Below are 21786 nucleotides of genomic sequence, written 5' to 3'. Positions count from 1 at the left end.
GATCAAAAGCACATAGAGTGAAAGGTTAGAGAGGTGTTGTACCTCAGGTGCTGTAAAGTCTACCTCTGTGTGTATTACTCAGACTTAATGAGTGAACACTAGTGATTAAATAACTTGTTGGGGTATTGGATATATTGAGTGTTGTATATATATATCTCTATATATGAATGTATGTTTTTTGTGTCACTGTACATATATTGTTGTAGGTTTTTATTAACATATTTTTGGAGTGATTTTGGGTCAGAGATTGGTCCCATGGCATGCATGTGTGTTCATGTAATTGAACATTGGTCCATGTAGAATTATATTTTAACTTTAGGGTAATTAATTGTGCCCAATATCGAAAATAAATTGGATATTCATCCCTTGTACTTTCTTTGTCATTGTGATTATATGATGTTACTACAGTAGAGGCAAGTGTCCACATGAAGAAAGATACCTACACAAGGTATCTCTGGTGCACTAGAAGGGCCAAAAAAAGAAGTGCTGGAGTTAAAAAAAAATGCAACTTAGTGGGTGAAAAAAGAAAAAATTCAAGATGTCCAGATTTTCACACAGCTTGAACAAGTGGATTGAATTGTGTCAAGACAGGTATTTCCATTTCCCAATTGCCCAGAAACATAGGATAGATAATATAGAAATAAATGGACTGAGACACTGAGAAGCAAGAAGTAGGTGTTAGAAGACCATCAAGACCAAAGAGAATACAGGTGCAAGAACTATTGTTTGCATAACCAACAGTAACAGGAGTACCAAATCTTTGACAAGTCAGTCAAGAACTGGTGGAATAGCACAAGTCCTGAAATGTTACTGAAAGTGCCAAAGGAAAAGATAAAGTCAAAAGTAAAATACCTAACTACTGCAGGTGTCACTATTCACTCATGGCATGGAGATGTCATGAAGACAATTTTGCCATGTTTATCATCCCTTTTTTTAGGGAACTTGGCTGGTGCTGTCTCTGACCCATCTGCTGTTTCCTATTTCTGTCACCTGTGTAAGTGTGGGTTAGGGTGAGGCAAATGCCACTTCCTGAAAGGAAAGAGGGAGGGTGAAGCCTTCCCCAATGTGTTACAACAAACATGAGGCACAGGGTCAAGACTGATTTGCATATGGCCATGTCTGAACTGGGGTGGTGTGGTGAGCAAAATAAAGATGGATTAAACCCAGATCTGTGACTGGGGTGAATGTTTTGCCATTGTGCAACATTCCGTCCATCATCTTGTGTGTTTTGCTGTTCACCCTATGTGGGAAGGGTATGCCCAGAATTGGGTCCCGTGCTCACTACGCCACTGGAGTCAAGCTATCCTGGCTGCTGACGGCTGATAGCCAGAAACCGGTCCTAGGATGCTTGATTCCGGTCCAGGGAAGACATGGCTTGACAGTTCGGGCTGGACTGTTCCCATGAGGCACAGGGTCAAGACTGATTTGCATATAGCCATGTCTGAACTGGGGTGGTGTGGTATGGTGAGCAAAATAACGATGGATTAAACCCAGATCTGTGACTGGGGGTGAATGTTTTGCCATTGTGCAACATTCCGTCCATCATCTTGTGTGTTTTGCTGTTCACCCTATGTGGGAAGGGTATGCCCAGACGTGGGTCCCGTGCTCACTACGCCACTGGAGTCAAGCTATCCTAGCTGATGACGGCTGATAGCCAGAAACCGGTCCTAGGATGCTTGATTCCGGTCCAGGGAAGACATGGCTTGGCAGTTTGGGCTGGACTGTTCCCATGAGGCACAGGGTCAAGACTGATTTGCATATGGCCATGTCTGAACTGGGGTGGTGTGGTGAGCAAAATAACGATGGATTAAACCCAGATCTGTGACTGGGGGTGAATGTTTTGCCATTGTGCAACATTCCGTCCATCATCTTGTGTGTTTTGCCTTCCACAATGTGGGCACTGCCCCGGGTGCTGGGACCGAGTTTCCTTTCCCTCCAGTCCCTGGTGCATCATGGCTGCCCATATGTAGAGTTGACCCACCTGACTCCAGAAGAGCCTCCTCTCCACATGCTGTATGGTGCCCAGTGCTCCCACCTATGATGCTTACCACCTCCACTGGCTCTTCTGGAGGCCGATAGGTTGGAAGGAGCAGGAGGTTTGTGTGGGAGGTGTGGGGCCTATTATCAGCAGGAAGATCTGTTCACATTTTTAATGTGAAAAGGGCCCTGTCCATTCTTACAGTCGTACTGATGACCAAGCAGTCTGTATATTGCTGGATTGCATTTTGCACAGTAGCCTCTTATCAAAAAGCTAACAAATTGCACAGTAGCTTGTTCCCAAAAAGCAAAATCCTCGATGGAAAATCTAGAGCTCACTGGTCAGAGGAGACAAGTGATTACCACTGCAACTATTACAATATCCTTGTTTTGGACTTTGTGGAGCAACAACTAGGAGATCACTGTATATGTTTGCAAGACTACTGCCTAGGCACCAACTCCTGAACAGACACCCAAGTGGGCCAAGCTTCACTGTGGACACTGTTGGGATCACTCTATGTCATGTTTCAATAGCTGCTCTTTTTTTTGGGAGCAGTGTTGAAGATTGTCAGTGTAGATCCCATGATAGAAAAGGAAAAACTCCATCTCCTCATTCATCAGCATGGGAGAAAGGGGGCAGTTTATAACATCTTAATACATATTCGGAGCTTACAGCTGTACTGCCTTTAAACTGCCAAAGCAATGGCCTTTAGGCTAGAAGAGCTCCCGGGCTAGCTCAGGAAGACATGGAGGTCGAGGTATCAACAGTTCTTAATTCCAATATTCATTTCAGGAGAAAGAATATGTTTGCTCTTTGAATGTCGCGAGGTCTGGTATAGTGGTTGGGGGCCTGCGTGTGATGCAGGTTGAAATTTGTGAAGACAGCTGTCCTGCCGAGTAACAGGTCTATGGCGTAGACCTGTCACTCGGTGGAACCGCCATCTTCACAACACATATTCTTGCTCCTGATAATTGGAATAAATGCATTGTGCAGACTTTGCGCACTCGCATTATAGGACAAAGTGTAACACAAACGTATCTAGCTCTGATGAAATCTGCAGTTATGCCTACAGTGCATAGACGAAACGTGTTTGCAAGTGGATGTCCAAGTATAATAGCGGAATTGAATATTGGAATAATGAACTGTTGAAACCTCGACGCCTAAACTTTTTGTGTGCTCGGAGAACATTACAATTCGATTTGGATTTCCTCTGGTAAGGGAAGATTAGGTGGCTCCTCCTACTCCAGAGCACCAAGGGGCATATCAACAACAACCGGCGATAATTATCGCTCAGCGCTCTTAGCGTGAGGATAATTATCGCCGGCTAGCGTGAATTTTTATCGCGGAGATAGCGTGCTATTAGCAACGCTTATCTCAATAGCGCTAAAAATCTACACGCTAACAGGCTAACGTGACATTATCGCTGGAAACCCAGCGATAATCACACGTTACCTTGTTGATAGGGACAGGCAAACTTAGCCATGATATCCTCCTTCCATAGGATATCATGGCTAAGTCTGAAAATTAACCGCGGTTAGCGCTGCTTTTTTTGTCTCTAACAGGGTTAGCGACATTCTTGATAATAGGAGAAATGTCGCTTAGCGACATTTCTCCTATTATTTTACTCTGGAACGCCCCCTTTGCATCTCATTAGAGATGCAAGGGGAAGCGTAGAGTAAAAGGGGGCTAACATGCAAATTTGCGTGTTAGCACCCTGTTGTTGATAGGGTGCTAGTTTTATCTCTGCTTTTTTGGCTTTTAAAGCCAAAAAAGCAGAGATAAAGCCCTTGTTGATATGCCCCCAAATGAGATAAGGATTCTTGTTGTACGGACTGAACTGTAGATCTACTTCTCATACTGATTAAGTTGTGTGCGCCCACATTCCCAGCCACCATTTATGCTTTTTAACGTAGCTCATGAAGGCCGGACATCATGACAATTTGTGACGCTATGTTGCATATCATTTTGATTTACCTTCTTTCATTTTCCCGTTTCAAGAAGGAGACATTTAAAAGAGAGTTTCAGAGGCAGCAACATTGTTTATTTTTACTGTTTGACTATTTTAAAACCACAAAAAAAAAATTGATTTTAAATACGTGTTTCTAAACAATCCAGTAAATTTCTTGTAAAGTGTCAGATCACTAATGTATTCAAATATATTATAATGATTTCAAATACAAAGTAGATACCTATGATGGAAAATTTGGATTGCAATTAAGTAATTTTCCTTTATTTTTTTCTCCTAGAGCTGGCGGCATTCACCTTTCTGGTACCCAAAGCAGATTTCAGTGGCACTAACCTTATCAAAGACTGCTATCAGATCCATTCTGAGGACCCGGAGGTGGTGGAGAACATCACTCTATTGTTCTCGGAGCTGGTCCAATATGGTACATCAATTATTGTTCATTTTTGCTTCATAAAGCGTGGTAACTGTGCTCTTGTTTTAAAGACAGTAGTGGGTGATAATAAACACTGCACCCTTCAAAGCACTTGAATGTTGATTTCTATAGTGCACTAGTCACCCGAGAGGGTATCCAGGTGCTTGGGCAAGGTGTGTGGTCCCAATGTGCTCATTATATGAAGAGCCAGGTCTTGAGCTTCTTACAGAAGTGAGGAGAGGCTCTGATGTGTTGTAAGAGGTCGTCCCAGGTCTTGGGTACGATGTAGGAGAATGTAGGAGAATGAGAGAGCTCCAGATTTGCTTTTGCGAATGCGAATGCAGGGAATGTGTGAGGCAGAGCATAGGTGTCTGGTGGGTTGGTGAAAGTGTATGCGGCTGTTCAGGTATTCTGGTCCCGTGTTGTGTAGGGCTTTGTAAGTGTGAGCAACCATTTGGAGATCTTTCACAGCATTCTTAGGATGTGGAAGCAGGAGGTGCATAATGCATTGACTTGAGCCGTCATGTTAAGCTTGGCATCTAGGATGATCCCTAGATTTTTTGCATGTTCTGTGGGTGCTGGTCCTAGCTTTGACGTCCACCAGCTGGAATCCCATGGGGAGGTCTTGTTGCTGAAGACCAGTAGTTCCGTCTTGTCGGAGTTGAGCTTCAGGCAGTTGGTTCACATACAGTCTGCTATCATTGTCATGCAGTTGGTGAAGTTGGTTCTAGCTGTGTTTGTCCATCAGAGAGAGGATGAGTTGGGTGTCATCAGCGTAGGGGATGATGGTGAAGTCTTGTGATTAGATGATGTTGGCGAGCGGTGTCCGGTGTCATGTACATGTTGAAAACAGTGTGGCTGTGGAACACTGCATATCAGTTTCTTGGTCTCTGATGTGAAGAGGTGCAGCTTGACTCTGAGTTCTTCCCGTGAGGAAGGAACAAATCCAGTTGAGAGCTGATCCTTGTTTGCCAATGTCATGGAGTCTTCTGATGAGGGTGTTGTGTGAGACGGTGTTAATGGCCACGGAGAGATTGAGCAGGATGAGGACCGCTGTTTCTCCTCGGTCCAGGATGTTTTGAATGCGATAAGTGCTGGTTCAGTGCTTCTGAATACTGATTTTGTGTTGTTTAGAAGATGGTGAAGTTCGAGGTGGGTTGCGAGTTGCTTGTTAATGGCCTTCTCAATCACTTTAGCTGCATAAGGGAGCAGGGAGCTGGTCAGACATTGCTCAGCTGATTTGGGTCAGCTGTGGGCTTCTTGAGGAGGGCGTTGATTTTTGCAGGTTTCCATTCATCCGCGAAAGTGGTGGCCGTGATGGAGGGTTTCATGATGTGGGTAAGGGTGGTGCTCATTGGTGATGTTACCATGTTGTAGATGTGGTGGGGGCATGGGCCCATTGGGGCCCCTGGGTGGATGGTCTGCATGGTTGCCACTGTGCCGTTTCTGCTGAGGGTTTTCTATCAGTCAGGTGGCCTTCTTGGTTGGTGGTGGGTAGGTTAGCAATGAGTTCTCTGGGGTTGGGTTGGTGTGCAATGTTGCTATAGATGTTTACAATTTTGCTATGGAAGAAGTTGGATACATTATCGCAGAGCTGTTGGGAGGCAGCAATGCTGTTGAGGCCGAGGTGAATTCCTCGGCAATTGAGAGGATCTTGCAGCTGTTGAAGCTTCCTTCAATGCGGTCCACTAGTGCTTTTTTCTTGGTGTCTCTAATTTACTGGTGATAGCGTCTGAGTGCAGCCTTTTAGGTAGTTCTGTTGGTGGTGTCGTGGATGGCTCTCAATTTCCTTTCTAGCTGTTTACAGTGTTGTTTGGCGTCTCAGGGGTCTTCTGTTTACCAGCTGGCCTGCTTCTTTGATCTACTATGCTTTTTGGGTTTGATGGGTGCAAGGGAGTCTGTGCTGTTTTTGATCCAGTTGTTGATGTCCCTGCCAAGGTTGGCTGTGGGACTAGGCTGAAGAGGGCACTGAGCCAGTCTGCTTCTGTGATTTTGCTCCAGCTGCATCTTGGATGGCTAAACCTGGTTGACTTGAGGTGTGTTGATTTGGAAGAAGAGGCTAGGGTGGTCAGTCCAGGTGAGCTGTGTGGTGCAGTTGTATTTGATGTTGTTGCTTGTGGTGAAGATGGGGTCCTTTGTGTGTCCTACAGTGTGGGTTGGTTCTGTGACGAGCTAGGTGAGTCCGAAGTTGCTCAAGCTTTCGAAGAATGCTGTGGAGCAGTGGTCATCTAGGTCTTCCAGGTGAAAGATGAGGTCACTGAGGAGAATGTAGGATCTGGAGTCAAAGGCAAGTGGAGTGACAACTTCTGCAATGAGGTTCGTAAAGGTGGCTGGGGGTCTTGGTGGGCTGTAGCTAAGGGCTTTAGTCAGGGTGAAATTGTCAGAGATTTGCAGCTTGAAGTGCAGGTGTTCCATGAATGGGGTGACGTTCTCTGTGGATGTTGTGCTTTTGATGGATTCCTTGTAGATGATAGCGAGTCCTCCTGCTGGCATGTGAATGCGGTCCTTTCGAGCAATCTTGTAGCCTGCTAGGATTGCTGTACCGATGTCAAGAGCCGATGTGGGGTTGAACCAAGCCTCTGTGATGAAGAGGATGTCTGGTACGTCACAGCTCAGAAGGTCCCATATTTCCGATGTGTGTTTGCTGATTGATCATGTGTTGAGAAGCATGCATGAAAGTGGGAGTTGACATGCGGGTTTGCTATGGCATGTGGTGTTGGGTGATAGTATAGGTGTTGATGTTGCTTGTGTGTGTGTTGGGATGGGGTGGGGTGGGGGTGTTGAGGGCATTGTTAGTATTAGTGTGGGGGGTGGCTGCTTGAGAATTGGCAGTGGGTACTAGTGAAAGCTTCTACTGTGGTGTGAGGTACGGCATAGCAGCAGTTGGGGGAACGGCAGCTGGGGTCTAGTGACCTACGGAGTGCTGCAGAGTATCGCTGGTTGGTGATCAAGTCCTAGGCGGGTGGGAGAAGTCCAGAGTGCCATGATGTCATTTCCTGCGCTGATGGGGAAAATTGGGCCCAAACCATTGCTCTGTCATGGGAAGATTGTAGCAGGACTTTGAGATTGATGTGACTTGACGGAGTTATACAATGAAATATTTACATACGTACGGTATAATCTTAGATCACAGAAGTATAAAACTAGAGAAACATAGCACTTTAATAAAGTATCAGATAAATAATAAATACATGCGAGGGACCTGTGACATGAATGCCAGACAGTAGAAAGACTGAAGACCCCAGTATGAATGCTAGTATTTGTAGATGCTTGATCTGCCATAGGAATTCTACAACCTAGACAACCCGAAAACCACAGTATTACTGCTAGAGCCTCAAAGATGCTAGAACCCTGAACCAGCTGTTAAAGCCCAGAAAGTGTAGAATTTGGTATCTTAGCTTAAACCCAGAAGATCCTATGCGCTTGGACTTTTACAGTCTAGAAGATCAGAGAACCTTGGTAGGGCTGCTAGGTCCCAGAGCCAAGGCACAGGAAGGTCTTTATGGCGGTCAGAGAGCAGAAGGTCCTCTGGATTCTTCAGTGACTGCTAGAGTGCTAACAGTCTTGAAGACTTCTAAAGCTCACAAGGCCCTTAGAGCACAATATACCAACTAGACTTGTGAATGCTCTCAAACTACAGTTTGAGTGACAGAGCCCAGAAGATCATATAAGAGCCAGGAAAGCTCTTCGCTTGTTCGAACATACATTAGTGGTGTGCAGCAGGATAGGCAGCTGAACTAAACTTAGAAACCTCTGGAAGTATGCTAAAATTGCTAGAGCATAAAAGGTTGTCGCAGTGTGCTGACACTAATAAAGCCTGGAAGTTCCTAAGGGTGATGTAACACTGCTGGAGCATAGAAGGTCGTTGGAGTGCACTAACTCTGCTCGAGTCTCGCTTTTACTCATTGTTTCAACAAGAATCGAACAAAAATACAAATAAAATAGATCTAGACAGTTTTGGTAAGTAAATCTGGCAAAGGTTAAAATATTAATGGGCTCTAAGTGTAATTAGCCTTCTTTCTTGCACCTGATTTGTCACTGTGCACTAATAAATACTGTATTTGCACCCACCTTGAGTGCATTATTATTCTTAGATAGGTTTGTATGGAAGCTTACCTTCAGGCAGGACATGTTGATACTTGCTGATACAAACATAGGAGTCAGTGCTATTTGCGTGCAAGTCATGCTAGGCCTTAGTGTATATAGGAGGGTAAATTGACTTCACGCCAGCTGTACTAGTAATGCATACATTTAAATGACACAATATGAGTAAGAAACAACATATTTGATGCTGTGGCTCTATAAATCATCAAAAGATTTGAGGAAAAAACCCAAACATCCTTCAGCAAAAAATCTGTACCAACTATTGCTCGACTCTCCTTGTAGATGACGCCCTACCAGAACTGCGGTCCCAGGATGTGGCACAGATGCTGGAGAAGATTAAACTCCGATTTGCTTCCACCGAGGTATGTTTTAGTTATTTTGCACTGGAAGGGATATGTATAGTGATTTCCTGGACTGTTCATGGCAGGTGCTTGTAATAACAAGTATGTCCTGAAAAGCACCCTTAAAATTGTGGTGTAATTGCCTGTGCATGCACTACATAATTAGCGGGGCTATAAATCCTATACCCTCCCTGCAGGCTGCCATTACTGACGGGGACCACCCATTCCATCTTTGTTTCATTTGCCCCAATATGCACAGAATATAGACTGCCAGCAACAGCTGACTTACACTGCCAAAGACTCACACAGCATCCCAATGGGGTGCACTAAACTCACATAATGTGCTGGTGACACAATTTACAGGTGCGTCTCGATATAATTACAACCACTTCTAGCAAAGTGACGACTACCAGATGTAGCATATACCTGCAAAACAACAGACATCTGGTGTATAATGATAACATAATATGAAATATAAAACAACATAAAGCTTACAAATCTATTAAGCAAGGAGGAACAATTTCAGAGAAAAGTGCACAATCAATGCTTGAATAAAAGTCTTTCCTCTTGAAGATGAACAGCCTTAAACACTAAATATATGTATTCTTAATACTCTGAAAGTAAGGAGGTATAAAAGTAAATTCCAATGTTCTGATAGTTTTAATGTATGGTTTTATACTAGCCTAGGAAAAGGCCTCAATAGGGTCTCTTTCTGCTAGAACAAATCCATGATTTGACTTTCTCACCTGTAGCATATCTTGCGATTAGACCTTCTTCTATGCTGCTGTAGACCATTCTTCGGCAATTGGGATTGGACAATTGGATGCCTGAACTATCACGAGGTAGCCTCCTGGAAAGGTGTAATATCTAACCACTGGTTAAAAGAAGCTGTCTTCTCCCAACAAGCCTGTATGATGATGAGAAGTGACAAGTGTGCTGCAGTTGATAGTCGAAAGCAGAATATTTAGGGATGTGGGTCAGTGGTTAAGTACTTGCCTATGGAACTAGAAATCAAGAGGTTAAGTCCCAGAAGTTCAACTCAAATTGGGCAACCCAAGGCACATACTTCATCTGCCTTTACTACCCCTAGCGATAGACATTAGGGCTTATTTATGAGAGCCCTGCGTCTCTTTTGCATCACGTAAAGTGGTACATGCGTGACGCAGGGCTCTCAAAGAATTATAAAGCCACGCAGAGCCACCCTGCATGGCTTTGAGTGACCTCATACATCATGAGTAAGGTGTCGCAGTGCAAATCGCTGCATCACTTTACACTGCACCCACGAGGAGTTCCATGGGCGTTGCGGTGGGTTTTCCCTCGCAAAGCCCATGGAATTTGATGCTGCCCGACATTTACAAAGTGTCGTAAACCTGGGGAAGCATCAAATCCGTCCACCTCCCGAGGTGAGGTGTAACGAGGAGAAATATATTAAATTCTAAACTTTTCAACCTCTCACCTACAGTGAAGAGATCTGGGTTTAATCCTTTGCTCACTCCGCCACCCCAAGTTATAGCCAGCCATATGCAAATCAGTCTTGACCCTGCTCCTCGTGGGAACAGTCCAGCCCAAACTGCCAGGCCAGGTCCTCCCATGGGGGACAGGGTCGAGAATGATTTGCATATGGCTTGGTCCAAACTAGGTGACGTGGCAAGCAAAATAATGATGGATTAAACCCAGATGTGCGACAGAGGGCGAGTGTTTGAAAAGTTTCAACACTCCGTCTATCATTTTACTTTGTGATGTTGCATTCTTCAGCACACATAGGATGAGGAAAATGCCTTGTACGATTGTTTTTGTTCAGGAAGGTCCCTCGTCCTACACAAAAACAATCCTGCCTGTAATAGGGGCACCCTTGCGCAATAGAGCAAGGGTGTCTATTTTAGCACTAGGAATGCACATTACTGCTTAAATACGGTGCATTCCTGCCCGTTCACTTAAGCATAAGGCAGTGCAGCAAGACGCCGTGCTGCGCTGCCTTGCACCAAAATGCCATAAATGAGGCCCTAAATGTGAGTACTAGGTATCATGTACCAGAAAACAGATATGTAGAGTAACAAACCTAATTTTTAATTCAAAAAGGCACTTGACAAAAGCAAGAGTGAACATAATCAAGATACAACTCCTCGGGAGAGGAGTTGGCCTAATGGCTAGGGCGGTCGACCTCGAATCTGGGGAACCGGGTTCGAGTCTCGGCAATAACGCTGAACATCCTGTGATTCTGGGCAAATCACCTAATCTCCCCATGCCTTACAAAAATGAATGTGTGTCCTCATGTAGCGCAACTGGTGCTATTTAAAGCGCTCTGATACCCGGTCAAGTGTGTGCTATATAAAACTCAGTTAAAAGAAAAATTATTTTTTAACTACTCACAACGTACATTTTTTTACCAGTGTACTTTAGAAGAAGAAAGTCACTAACTACAGAGCTTCATGCTTTGCACTGTGCAGTTGTCTCGCTGGAAATCTTGGTTTCCTTTAATATCATGGGATTAAAACACACATTTACCAGGTAATATGTATAACCTACCTACATCATTGGGTATATACAATTTGTCCAGTAAGGCCATCTTCAGATTTCTTTCCACCGATGCCACTGGGACACGATACATCTCAATGAGGAGAAAGAGCCATTGTATGTGAATCTAAGATGCCAGCGCTATAGTATGGGCAAGTAACCTTTGCTTTGGACTGATGATAATCCCTCTGCAACTTTTTTATCTTGGAAAATCTGAAATATCTCAGTCTGTGATAGGGACCCAGGAAACATTTTCCACCATCATGTAGCCTGGTGGTGGTATCAATGTCACGAGGTGTTGCTTTGGGGGTCTTACAACACCAATCATTAGTGCTGACGCAGTGTAATACAATAAAGTTCTCTACCTGAGTCTTTTTACTTTCTTTTCTGGGTTTTGAGTGGATTTGATTGGGCATTTATAAAGCGTGACTATCACTCTGAAAGGGGCATCCTGGCGCTATGCCGGAGAGTTAAGATAGACAGAAGTAATCATTATAGGAGTGATGAGCAAAGTTCGTATGAAGATCCAAAGATCCAAGTCTTCAAGGCTTTTCTGAACTAGGTTTATGTTTTCATAAACCCTAAGTGTGTGGGCATAAGGTTCCAGGCTCTGGTTCCTAACGCTGCTACGGATTTTCCTCCTTTGGTTTTGCACCTAAAGGAAGAGGGCTTGAGAAGATTTGCAGATGAGGATCTGAGTTTCCTAGCAGTGGTGTAGGGGGTGAACTTGGCCAAAAGATATGTAGGCCCTAGGTGTGAAGGTGATTAAAAGTATCTTGAATACAATTCTATTGTGCATGGGCAGCCAGTGAAGGGTTTTAAGGGCTGTTGAAACAGATGATCTGTGGGGTAGTCTTAGCACTAGACGAGCTACCACATGCTGTACTACTTGAAGTCTCTTGAGTATGTGTTTGTTTACTCCTGCGACTAGGCTGTTGCAGAAGTCCAGTATCGAAAGGATGAGTGCCACTGCAACTGTCTTCCTTGCAGGGAGTAGAATAAAATCAAATAATGTTTTGAGGGTTTTGATTATGTTGAAACACGCCCTGCCACAATCAGGGCGTGACCTCGAAAGGAGAGTGAGGCATCAAATTTCACTCCCAGGTTTTTTGCTATTTCTACTGTGTTTGGTGGTGCTGGTGTGTCTTCCGGCCACCATTGGCTCGGCTTGAAGGGATTGTCCTTTCCTATCAGCAGGATCTCGGTTTTATCTCTGTTACATTTGAGATGGTTAATGTGAGAAGTTGGCCTGGTATATGCTGTCCACTAATTAAAGTGGGCACCTTGTACCAGTCCAAACAAACCCCTTATGGTGATAGGTTAAAGACAACCTTTATTGAAAGCTATCCTAGTGGTAGCTATAGAGAGCAGCCTTCAGGCTAAGTCTTGAAGGAATGTAAAGCAGCTTGTTTTACCAGTCTATAATCTCTTGAATGGCCAAATGAAAGGACAACCACACCAGGTATATATTTAAAATATATATATGTGTTTAAGATAAAACACACCCCTCTAGTCTCTTTATGAGGCTGGAGTTCGAAGTACTTAAGTTTACAAGTCAGTATTCAACAGTAAAAGCACAAATACACCTTTGGGCCCTAGGGGCGTACCAAACCATATACCAATAAAGTGGTATATGAACCACGACTGAACTAGACAAGGCCTAGAGCCTGTAGAAGTGCTTGGACCACAAGGAACCACCCAAGGTAGTGACACAGGGGACCCACTGGGGACGCGTGCAGTGTGAGAACACAGCCGCAAATCGCCGTTAACTTCTATGGGGAAAGTCACGGTTGGAAATTAAGAGTTTAAGGACACTTAGAGGATGACTACGAGCGAACCCTTTTGGGCTTAGAGGTGTCTAGGGCCAACACCCACGGGAGCACCGGAGTACTCGAGTTACCTCACCCAGGGAAGCCGGGTGCATAGGTGTCTTTTGGTGTCGGGTCACGTCGCTGTTTTCAAAGGAAGCTGGCAAAGAAGTGCTTCTGCTGTGAAGAGGAGAAGTGTCCGGAGAGATCCAAGCCTGGATCTAGGATGGAAGGAACCTGAAAGCAGAGGGGATAGAGTCTGGGTCACTTACCAGTGACCAGGGGCACGATAGTCCAATGCCCACAGATGTCGGGTGCTTCAGGTGAGTTGATGGGTGTCTTGACTTTTCAGCCACGAGGCGTCGACGATGACCAGGAGCTGGATTCGAGCTGTCCCACGAAGTCTGTCGAGTGCTGCGGTGTCAGCGACCAGGATGGACCTAACAAGCCTTGGCAACGGCAAGTCACATGGAAATAGAGAAAGGACGTCGGTGCAGACCAGCAAGGTCTGGGAACTCACCCAGCGAGGGTAAGTCAGGGCACGTCTGGAGCAACCAGGAAAGCCCAATCAGAAGAAGAGTTGCCTTTGTGGGGACCCACTAGCCAACAGGCTAGCGATCGCGCAGGAGCCTCGAGCGGTCGCACTTGAAACTGGCCCACGAGTCACTCGTGGAGTGGAGGCCAGAGATCTTCGGTGCAGCTGGTGCTCAAGGCTGGGGCTACTCGGAGCCCAAAGCACAACTTCGAGAAAGACCAGGAAGATGATGGATCGGCGAAAGATCACGGTGTCCAGGGGTCACGGTTCCACGTCACCCACAATAGCCACGGGCCTCAGCTTTGCTGTGGACCAAGGGTAGCCTCGGGGAAGTCTGGAAATCCACCTCTGGTGATGCAAAGACTTCGGCGTCCGGCGGGAGATTCAGAGTTGCAGACCGGACAGTTGCTTCTTTGGTGCCTGCCAAGCAGGAGAGTCACTCCTTGAGCCCAAGGGAGATTTCTTCAGTCTTCTAGCGGAAATAGAAAGTCGAAGGTCCAGGATATATGTTGCAGAGTTTCGTCCAGGGTAATCTAAAGTCTCAAGGACTGGGTTCCCATACTTATACTAAGTTTGGGGGTTGGACATACTCTAGGGACCTACCTATGGGAGGGTTTGGAAAGAGGGGTGTTTACACCCATTTCCTTTGTCCCGTTTCGCACCAGAGCAGGGGCAGGTAGCCCCTGCAGCCGGTTTGAACTGGACTATGCACAGGGACACCAAGTGTGCCCCCAGAGCAGGACTTCAAAGCACCAGAGAGTGCTCCCGCCCAGCCCCAATACACATCTGCCTGTCTGGGGAGGTGGTTACACCTCCCTGGGACAGGAAACCTATTGTCGAGGCCTCCCCTGCCGGCGTTTCGGTCAGCAGCGGGAGGCTAGACCCGTGTCTGTGGCAGTGGCATCCATTTTGTGATGCCAGGGCTTTAGAAAGTCTTTACCGGGTAGACCAGTGTGAACATGTCTCTCCCTCTAGAAGGGCGGAATGCTACCCCCGCCCCCAGAACTGGCAGGGGGTAGTATTCCAAAGTGTTTGACACCAAACACGACATGTTTCCATGCAGCCAGTGCAAAGTTAGCATTTACCATGAGGTTATAATGCACTTAAGAGTATATGATCAGGCTGCACCACAAACAGCATCAGAGGAGGTACTCCGAATGCTGCAGAGGGGCTCTGCTCATGCAGGGGCACCCTCTCACATAAAAACCCAGCACTCTGCCTTCAGGATTGTTAAGGCCTGCCATAGGAGTGACTTATAGGTTTTATATGTGTGTGCAATGGTAGTGATATAGGTAGCCTATACCACTGTAAGGGGTGCAGGCACCACCTTACCCAGGCTGCAGTAGCAGACCTGTGGTGTCGTTTTGGAGTGCTTCCCAGGGGTGGCATAATACATGCTTCAGCCCATGGTAGGCCTCTTAGGTACCTATGCCCTAGGTACATAGTATACCATATACTAGGGGCTTATAAGGCACTCCAGATTCCAATTAGAGATGTACCTAATGTACATGGAAACCATTTTAGAGAGGAAGCAGCTAGGCTGGGGTCCTGATTAGCAGGGCCACAGCCAGACTAAGGTCGAAAAACAGTGAAACACCAGCAAAAAAGTGGGGGTACCCATGTGAAGCAGTTCCTACTCTCCTACAGTTAAGCTTCATCCAATGGAAGACCTCTGTCAGGCATAACTTAAAATTAAGTTCTGCCTTATTAGTCTTTGTCCTGTGATAAAATCAGTTGTGCATCATCTGCATATGATGTTGTTTCAATGCCAAATTAGGCTATCAGTGAAATGAGAGGGGCCATGTAGATGTTAAACAACAGTGGGCTAAGGGATGAGCCCTGTAGGACGCCTGATGTGATGGGACGTTCGGATGAAAGGAACGTTCGTAGGGCCACTGATTGCCTACGGTTGGTAAGGAAGGATTTTATCCAGGCTAATGCGGTGTTCGATATGCCGCTGTTTTTTATCCGTGTAAGAAGGATGACATGTGAGATAGTGTCAAAAGCGGCCCATAGGTCTAGTAGAATCAGCACCGCCTTCCTGCCTTTATCTAGGGTTGATTTTAGTGTGTCAACTATTTCCAATAAGGCAGATTCCGTTGAATGTTTAGGGCGGAAACCCGATTGATGGGATGCATGGTCTTAACGTTCTTGAAAAAGTTGGATAGTTTTCTATTAACCAGTCTTTCCATGATTTTGCCCAGTGTGGGTAGTAACGATATTGGTCGAAGGTTTGAAAGGATTGATGGGTCAATATTCAGGTTTTTTTTCAGTGGTTTAACTATAGCCAGTTTCCATTCATCTGGGACTATACCTGTAGCTAGCACAGAGTTAATTATCTTGTTAATTACAGGATTAACGATATCTATGAGTTTGTGAAGGACCACGGGTGGGCAGGCATCAAGCGGGGAGCCTGATTTGCAGGCAGTTATTGCTTCACGTATCTGCTCGAGTGAGGATATTCCAAAGACCTGAAATGAGGGTCCAGTGAGAGTGGGGTCAGGCTCTATGTCCAAGTACTGTGTTTGGATTGTGTTGAAATCTTTTTGTATATTGTGGATTTTTTCCTCAAAGAAGACCGTAATCTGGTCATATAGAGTCTGTGATGGGGGAATTTCCCTACTTAATGTTTTTGGAACAGTGAAGAACCTTACAATCGAGAAGATTGTTTTCTGGTCATGGTGGACTTCTGATATCTTGTTTGAAAAGTACTTTTTTTTTGCTAATTTAATGTGCAGATGGTATTTTTTCCTGCTCAACTTAAAGGAGTTTAAGTCTGCTGAGTCGTAAGCTCGTCTCCACTTACGTTCCAGTTGTTTGCACTGGAAGTGTAGCTCTGCTAGTATGGGCGTGTACCTGGGGGCTGTGATTTTGGGTTTTCGCTTATTTGTAGGTTGTTTCAGTGGGCCTAGCTCATTGCTGATTGATGCCATCCACTTGTGGAAGAGTTGCGTGTTTTCTGAAGTGTCTTCTATTAGAGTAGGTATGGATGCATTAGCAAGAATAGGCAGCTTTGGATTGGTTACCAGTTTAGCCCATTTGCGCATTGGCTGTGGGGAGGGTATTTGCTTAAGGGGGTGTTTGGCAACTAGCGTCTTAATGCTGAAGGGAATTAACTTGTGATCTGACCAAGCTCGAGTGATGTGGGTGCTGACCGATAGCGAGGTGGAGTAAGAGCAAACTTCATCTAATGTATGACCTTCTTGGTGTGTAGGTGTTATAACCAGTTGGTGGATTCCAAGAGATTCTAAGATTTCAAGGAAGTTGTCCACTCCTGGTTAAAGTCTTATAGGAGGGTGAAATTAGCATACCGGAGCGCAAGGTGACCCAGTGTGTCTCCCAGTGATTTAAAAAAAAAAAACAGAACTGGGGCCGGGCGGGCGGTAGTTCAGGCCTCCTGTAAAGGAGAAAGAGGCATTGAATTTAAAGCAGAAACCTAGGCTTTCTGCCCCTTTCAAAGAGAGGAGATCACAATTAGTGCATTGCAAGGAGTGGCAAAAAATGATGGCCAGCCCCCCTCCTCTAGGTTCTTATCTGTCTTTCCTACAAATGGTATAGTGTGGGGGTTGGGAGCATGCAGCAATATCTGGGTTGTACCCTTCCTTGAGCCAAGTTTCAGTAATAAAGAGGAAGTCGAGCTGTAGGTCAGCGTCAGCTCTCTAATGTCTTGGGAATGTTTACAGAGCGAGCGTGCATTAATCAGCCCCCCCCCTTTAGTAGAAAGTTACTCAGTGTTTTGTCTTCAATATCTGTGGATTTAGGGCGGGTATCTGTGAATTTGAAGCATGATAAGGGGCCTTTGACCTTACCAGGTGAAAAACAGCAATCACATTTAGCACCGGTGTTCAAAGTTTTTAACAGATTTGGTAAAAACACAATACCTGGGGGCATTGAAGAGTGTTTAGGTGTTCAAACATGCGTACAGCCTTATCCAACACTCTCGCTAATAAATTCCTGCGGGGTAAATGGGTGTCGCTGGCTCCATTGTCTAAGGCGCCAACACTTCACACCTTTTGACTCTTTCAAAACTGAGATTTTTATTGTGAGGTCTGAAATGAGAGAGCTGTTTACCACTGTGCCCGCGTGTGTGCCAGCTTTGTCTGCCCCAGAGTGCATTGTGGGACTGTGGATGTTTGAGAGTTCCTCAATGCCACAAATGGTTACAAGAGATGTGGTCATGAAAAACTTCCCAAAGTCTTTGGAGTTTGTCATATCACAATGAACCTACAACCCACAGAAGATTAACAAAATGGCTGCATGAGGTCAGCGCTGTTATGGCAGTGTTCAGGAGCCGGTAGATTAAAATGAGGGTAGAAAAAAGTAGTTTTGTTTATGGAGGAAGATCAGTCACAGGTTAATGTATCAGCAATGAAATTATGACTAATTAATAATGAGAATGCATATAGCCACTACATAACCAATATAGGCAATCCGTGAATGAGTAAAAACTGATCTGACCATATGTATGCCCAGCTAACTAGGTTTATATGCCCTTAATGGGAGTGTAAAGTAGCTACGGCAGAGCTAAAGTCACTCTTGTGCTGGTTCGTGGTCTGAGGTACATCACTTTAAACAGGAAAAATGCAAAGAACCTAGGAAGTCCAAAAAGGAACACAAAAGCTAGCTAACTTAACGCGCTCCCCTACACTTACCAGATTAGATGATGGCTCTAGTCTTCCTCTCATTCCAGATGAAAATCCCTCCGTGATTCCAAGCTGGACAGGAGACATTCCAGCAAGGGAGTAGCCAGAAAATCAAAATACCCCCCAGTTTGAACCAATGCTAGAGGACACCAAACAGGCAAAGCAAGTGAGCCCAGTCCTCCCTAGAAGAGCGTCCTTGTCTCTTCCATTTAAGCATCCAGTCATTCACCTGTTCACCTTTCTAACCACCCACTGATATCCAATATTTCACCTTTACATCCTGTCATGTATTCATTCTTTCATCCATCACTCGATCTTTCAATATTCCATCTATCCATCAGCCATTTCATTCATCCATCCATATATTCACACATCCATCATCTATGCTTGCACCCATCCATCCATCCATCCATCCATCCATCATTTAACCTATTTATTAAGCCTTTCATACATTAATTGATCCTTTTGTCCATTCATCCACTCAGATTTCCATTTACTCTTCCAGCCTTTCACACACACACCCATCCATCAATCCACTCACTCACCCACCCACCCATTCTCTCAGATTTCCATTTACTCTGCCATGCTTTCATCCGGTCATCTACCCATCATCTCGCCAACTCATCCTTTCCCTCACCTCTCACCCACCTCGTCACCTGCTCATCTATCCATCCTTCCTTCCTTACACCCACTCATCTATAGTTTCATCAGCCCAGTCAGCCATCTTTTTACTTACCCATCCTTTCATCTACTTATCTAACTCTTTCAACCATCCATCCTTTCACCCACTCATCTATTGTAGGAAGCTGGCTCTGTAAATATTATACCAAAATGAGGTATAGTGTGCACGGAGTCCAGTGGAACCCCAAAGGTAAGCACAGGTAAACGTAGATAGCACCTTACTCTCTATTTGTGGTGGTGTGGGCGAGCAGTAAGGCTTTATCAGAGGGTAGTGTCAACCATTTGGTGTACACACTCAAAGACTGAACTCAGACCAATTTGTTTGTATCAAAAATATTATTTAGTTATTTTATTTCTAGAGCCAAGCCTGGTGCAGGGAAGTGAAATAATACTTTGAAAAATCGTATGCAGTGTTTACAGTTGAATGCAGGGTCAAATGCAGTTGGTTAAATTACACGTAAGTCAACAATTCAAAATTACTTTCTGGTTACTTTACAGATTACTGTGCACGTTAGTTTTTAGGTTACCTTTTAAGTTACTTTTGCTAATCAGTGTGATATGCCTAGATATCACACTGAGACATTTCCTAGACAAAAGGTAAGTAATTCACTTTTAATACATTTGAAGTTTTTCAATGTTTTATACCAACCAACTCCACACTTAAAAGAATTTTCAACTAGAAGCAGCCAATGCAATCCTATGGAAGGAAATGAAGGTAACGGTTTGCAGGTTAGTACTTTTTTGTGGGAGTTGGTATTTTGTGGTTAGAGCCAAGGTTCCCCCAGGGTCGAGGATGCACTCTTCGAACAGCCCCAGCTGCACTAGGGCGGCTAGTGCAGAGGCCCAATGTTATCCAAAGGGGGATAGGTGGCCTCTGGTTGGTGGCTACTCACAGGCAGGCCACAAGGTTGCGGGAGAAAAGCTCCAGGTGTTAGGCTCAGGGCAAAGGGGGATCCGAGTTAGCACCCAAAGTACTCCCGCAGCATCACAGGGGCGGCTGGGTGAAGGGTGCTGTTTTGCCATCAGGTGCCCTGTTGATTTCAATGGGGATTCTCCGATTGCAGCAAACAAAGCAGGCTGGGGGACAAAGATCTTCTGGAGGTGACCACTGGGTGGAGAGGTAGGTTGGGATGCCTGAGGCTGCTGGGACACCGTTGGTTGGACCACCCAAGGCTGTGGGACGTCGGGTGCCGGGGTGTCTTCAGGCGTCGGGTTTTCTTTCCAGCTCCAGTCGCAGTCAGAAGGATCCTTCAGAAAAGGGCTGCAGGCGTAGATTGGAAATTCGAGGCAGGCCAGGATCGGCGGGAGACCTCCTCGTGGTGTTGGGCCACTCTAACTCGAGCCGTGGGCATCAGGTGCAGAGTGGTGCGGACTCGTGGATTTGGCCAGAGTCCGTGGGTGAGCAAATCCGGCGCTCACAGGAGACAAAGTCTTGATTTTAGAAGGCAGGGCAGGTCCTTTGTGTTCTTGAGGGCTGCTGGCTGCAGGACACACCGGGATTTCGCTGGAGCAGGTTCGAGATGCGGACAGACCGGTAGGGCTAGGGCCAAGTTAGTGGCCGTCGTCCTCCTCTTAGTTCAGCACAGCTTCTTTAGTCCTTCTTCTGGTCGGTTCTCGTCTGAGAAAGCAAGGTTCAGGGGTGCCTCTAAATACTAGATTTAGGGGCGTTACAGGTAAGTAAAGGTCGGGACCAATGGGTCTCTTCCTTGGGGTGGGTACACCCCCCTATTATACCACCCTCCAGTAAGAGGGGGGCATATGCCTCTCTCTGGTTGGCTGCGTTCCCCATCTGTAAGATGGCGGGGACTGAGAGTTGTGCTTCACCTCGCCTTCCCCACCTGAGGGGTGGGGTTGGCAAAGGTGGGCAGACCTCCCTTCCTCACTTGGTTTTCCCGCCGATTCTCCCGTCCAAAGTGGGGGGTCAAAACCGGTGGGGGCCAGTTGCTGGAAGCAGCAAATGGCTGGGGTAGCTCATAAAGGCGGTAAGCCTTTGAAGCTTCCCCTTTGTGGACCCTGCCCATCCTGGAGGAGGAGGTTTGGCACCTCTTCCCAGCATGTGCATTGTTTCAGACCCCAGAGAGCAGCAGGGGTCCAGAAAAATGTCTGGTGGTGGCAACTGGCGAGTAACAACTCAGCCTGGACACTAGAGTTAGGTCGTTTTTCAGGTGGCATCTCTAAGATGCCCTCCGAATGCATTTTTCATTAAATCCCACACTGCCACCAGTTTGATACCAAACTTCCCAGTTTTCAGTAAAGCCATTATGGTGCTGTGGAGTTCGTAATGACAAACTCCCAGCACCATATACTCTTAATGGCATTACTGTACTTACAATGTCTAAGAATTGGTTTAGACACTGTAGGGGTACAGGGCTCATCCACCTGTACCCTTACCACTGGTATAGTGCATCCAGCTAGAGGGGTGGCCGACCTATGCCAGGGCAGAGGGTTGTAGGCATGGCACACAGGGATGTGTGCCATGACGAGTCTCCACTTTGTTCTGCACCAAAACACGCAGCCTGCAATAGCAGTGTGTGTGTGTGTGTGTGTGTGTGTACAGAGGTCCAGGGCCTCTAAGGGTGGCACAATAAGTGCTGTAGATCTTAAGGCTTCCCTGGCCACAGGGCCCTTGGTACCATTTACAAGGGACTTACATGTGGCCAGAGAGGTGCCAATTGGGTTTTGTATTAATGCAGTTTAGGGAAAGAACATAGGCCCTGAGTACCTGGTTGGCAGGAACCCAGGGCACACTCAGTCAAAGTACATCAAAAGTTTGGCAAAAAGTGGGGGCAACCATGCAAAAAGAG

At 45.8% G+C, this 21786-nt stretch overlaps 1 protein-coding gene across 2 annotated transcripts in view; it reads left to right on the top strand.

The window, feature by feature from the left end:
• Nucleotides 1–21786, top strand: part of STKLD1 (serine/threonine kinase like domain containing 1) — a 366689-nt gene that overhangs the window by 266209 nt on the left and 78694 nt on the right. For both annotated transcript variants that reach the window (XM_085613866.1, XM_085613865.1), the window contains exons 17-18: nucleotides 4225–4365; nucleotides 8743–8822. In XM_085613866.1, the coding sequence (XP_085469992.1) occupies nucleotides 4225–4365; nucleotides 8743–8822 (221 nt within the window). The remainder of the gene's footprint in view (nucleotides 1–4224; nucleotides 4366–8742; nucleotides 8823–21786) is intronic.

This window comes from Triturus cristatus, chromosome 1_2 (assembly GCF_964204655.1).
Source record: "Triturus cristatus chromosome 1_2, aTriCri1.1, whole genome shotgun sequence".
In the NCBI taxonomy this organism is placed as follows: Eukaryota; Metazoa; Chordata; class Amphibia; order Caudata; family Salamandridae; genus Triturus; species Triturus cristatus.
This window is presented reverse-complemented; position numbering and strand designations above follow the sequence as displayed.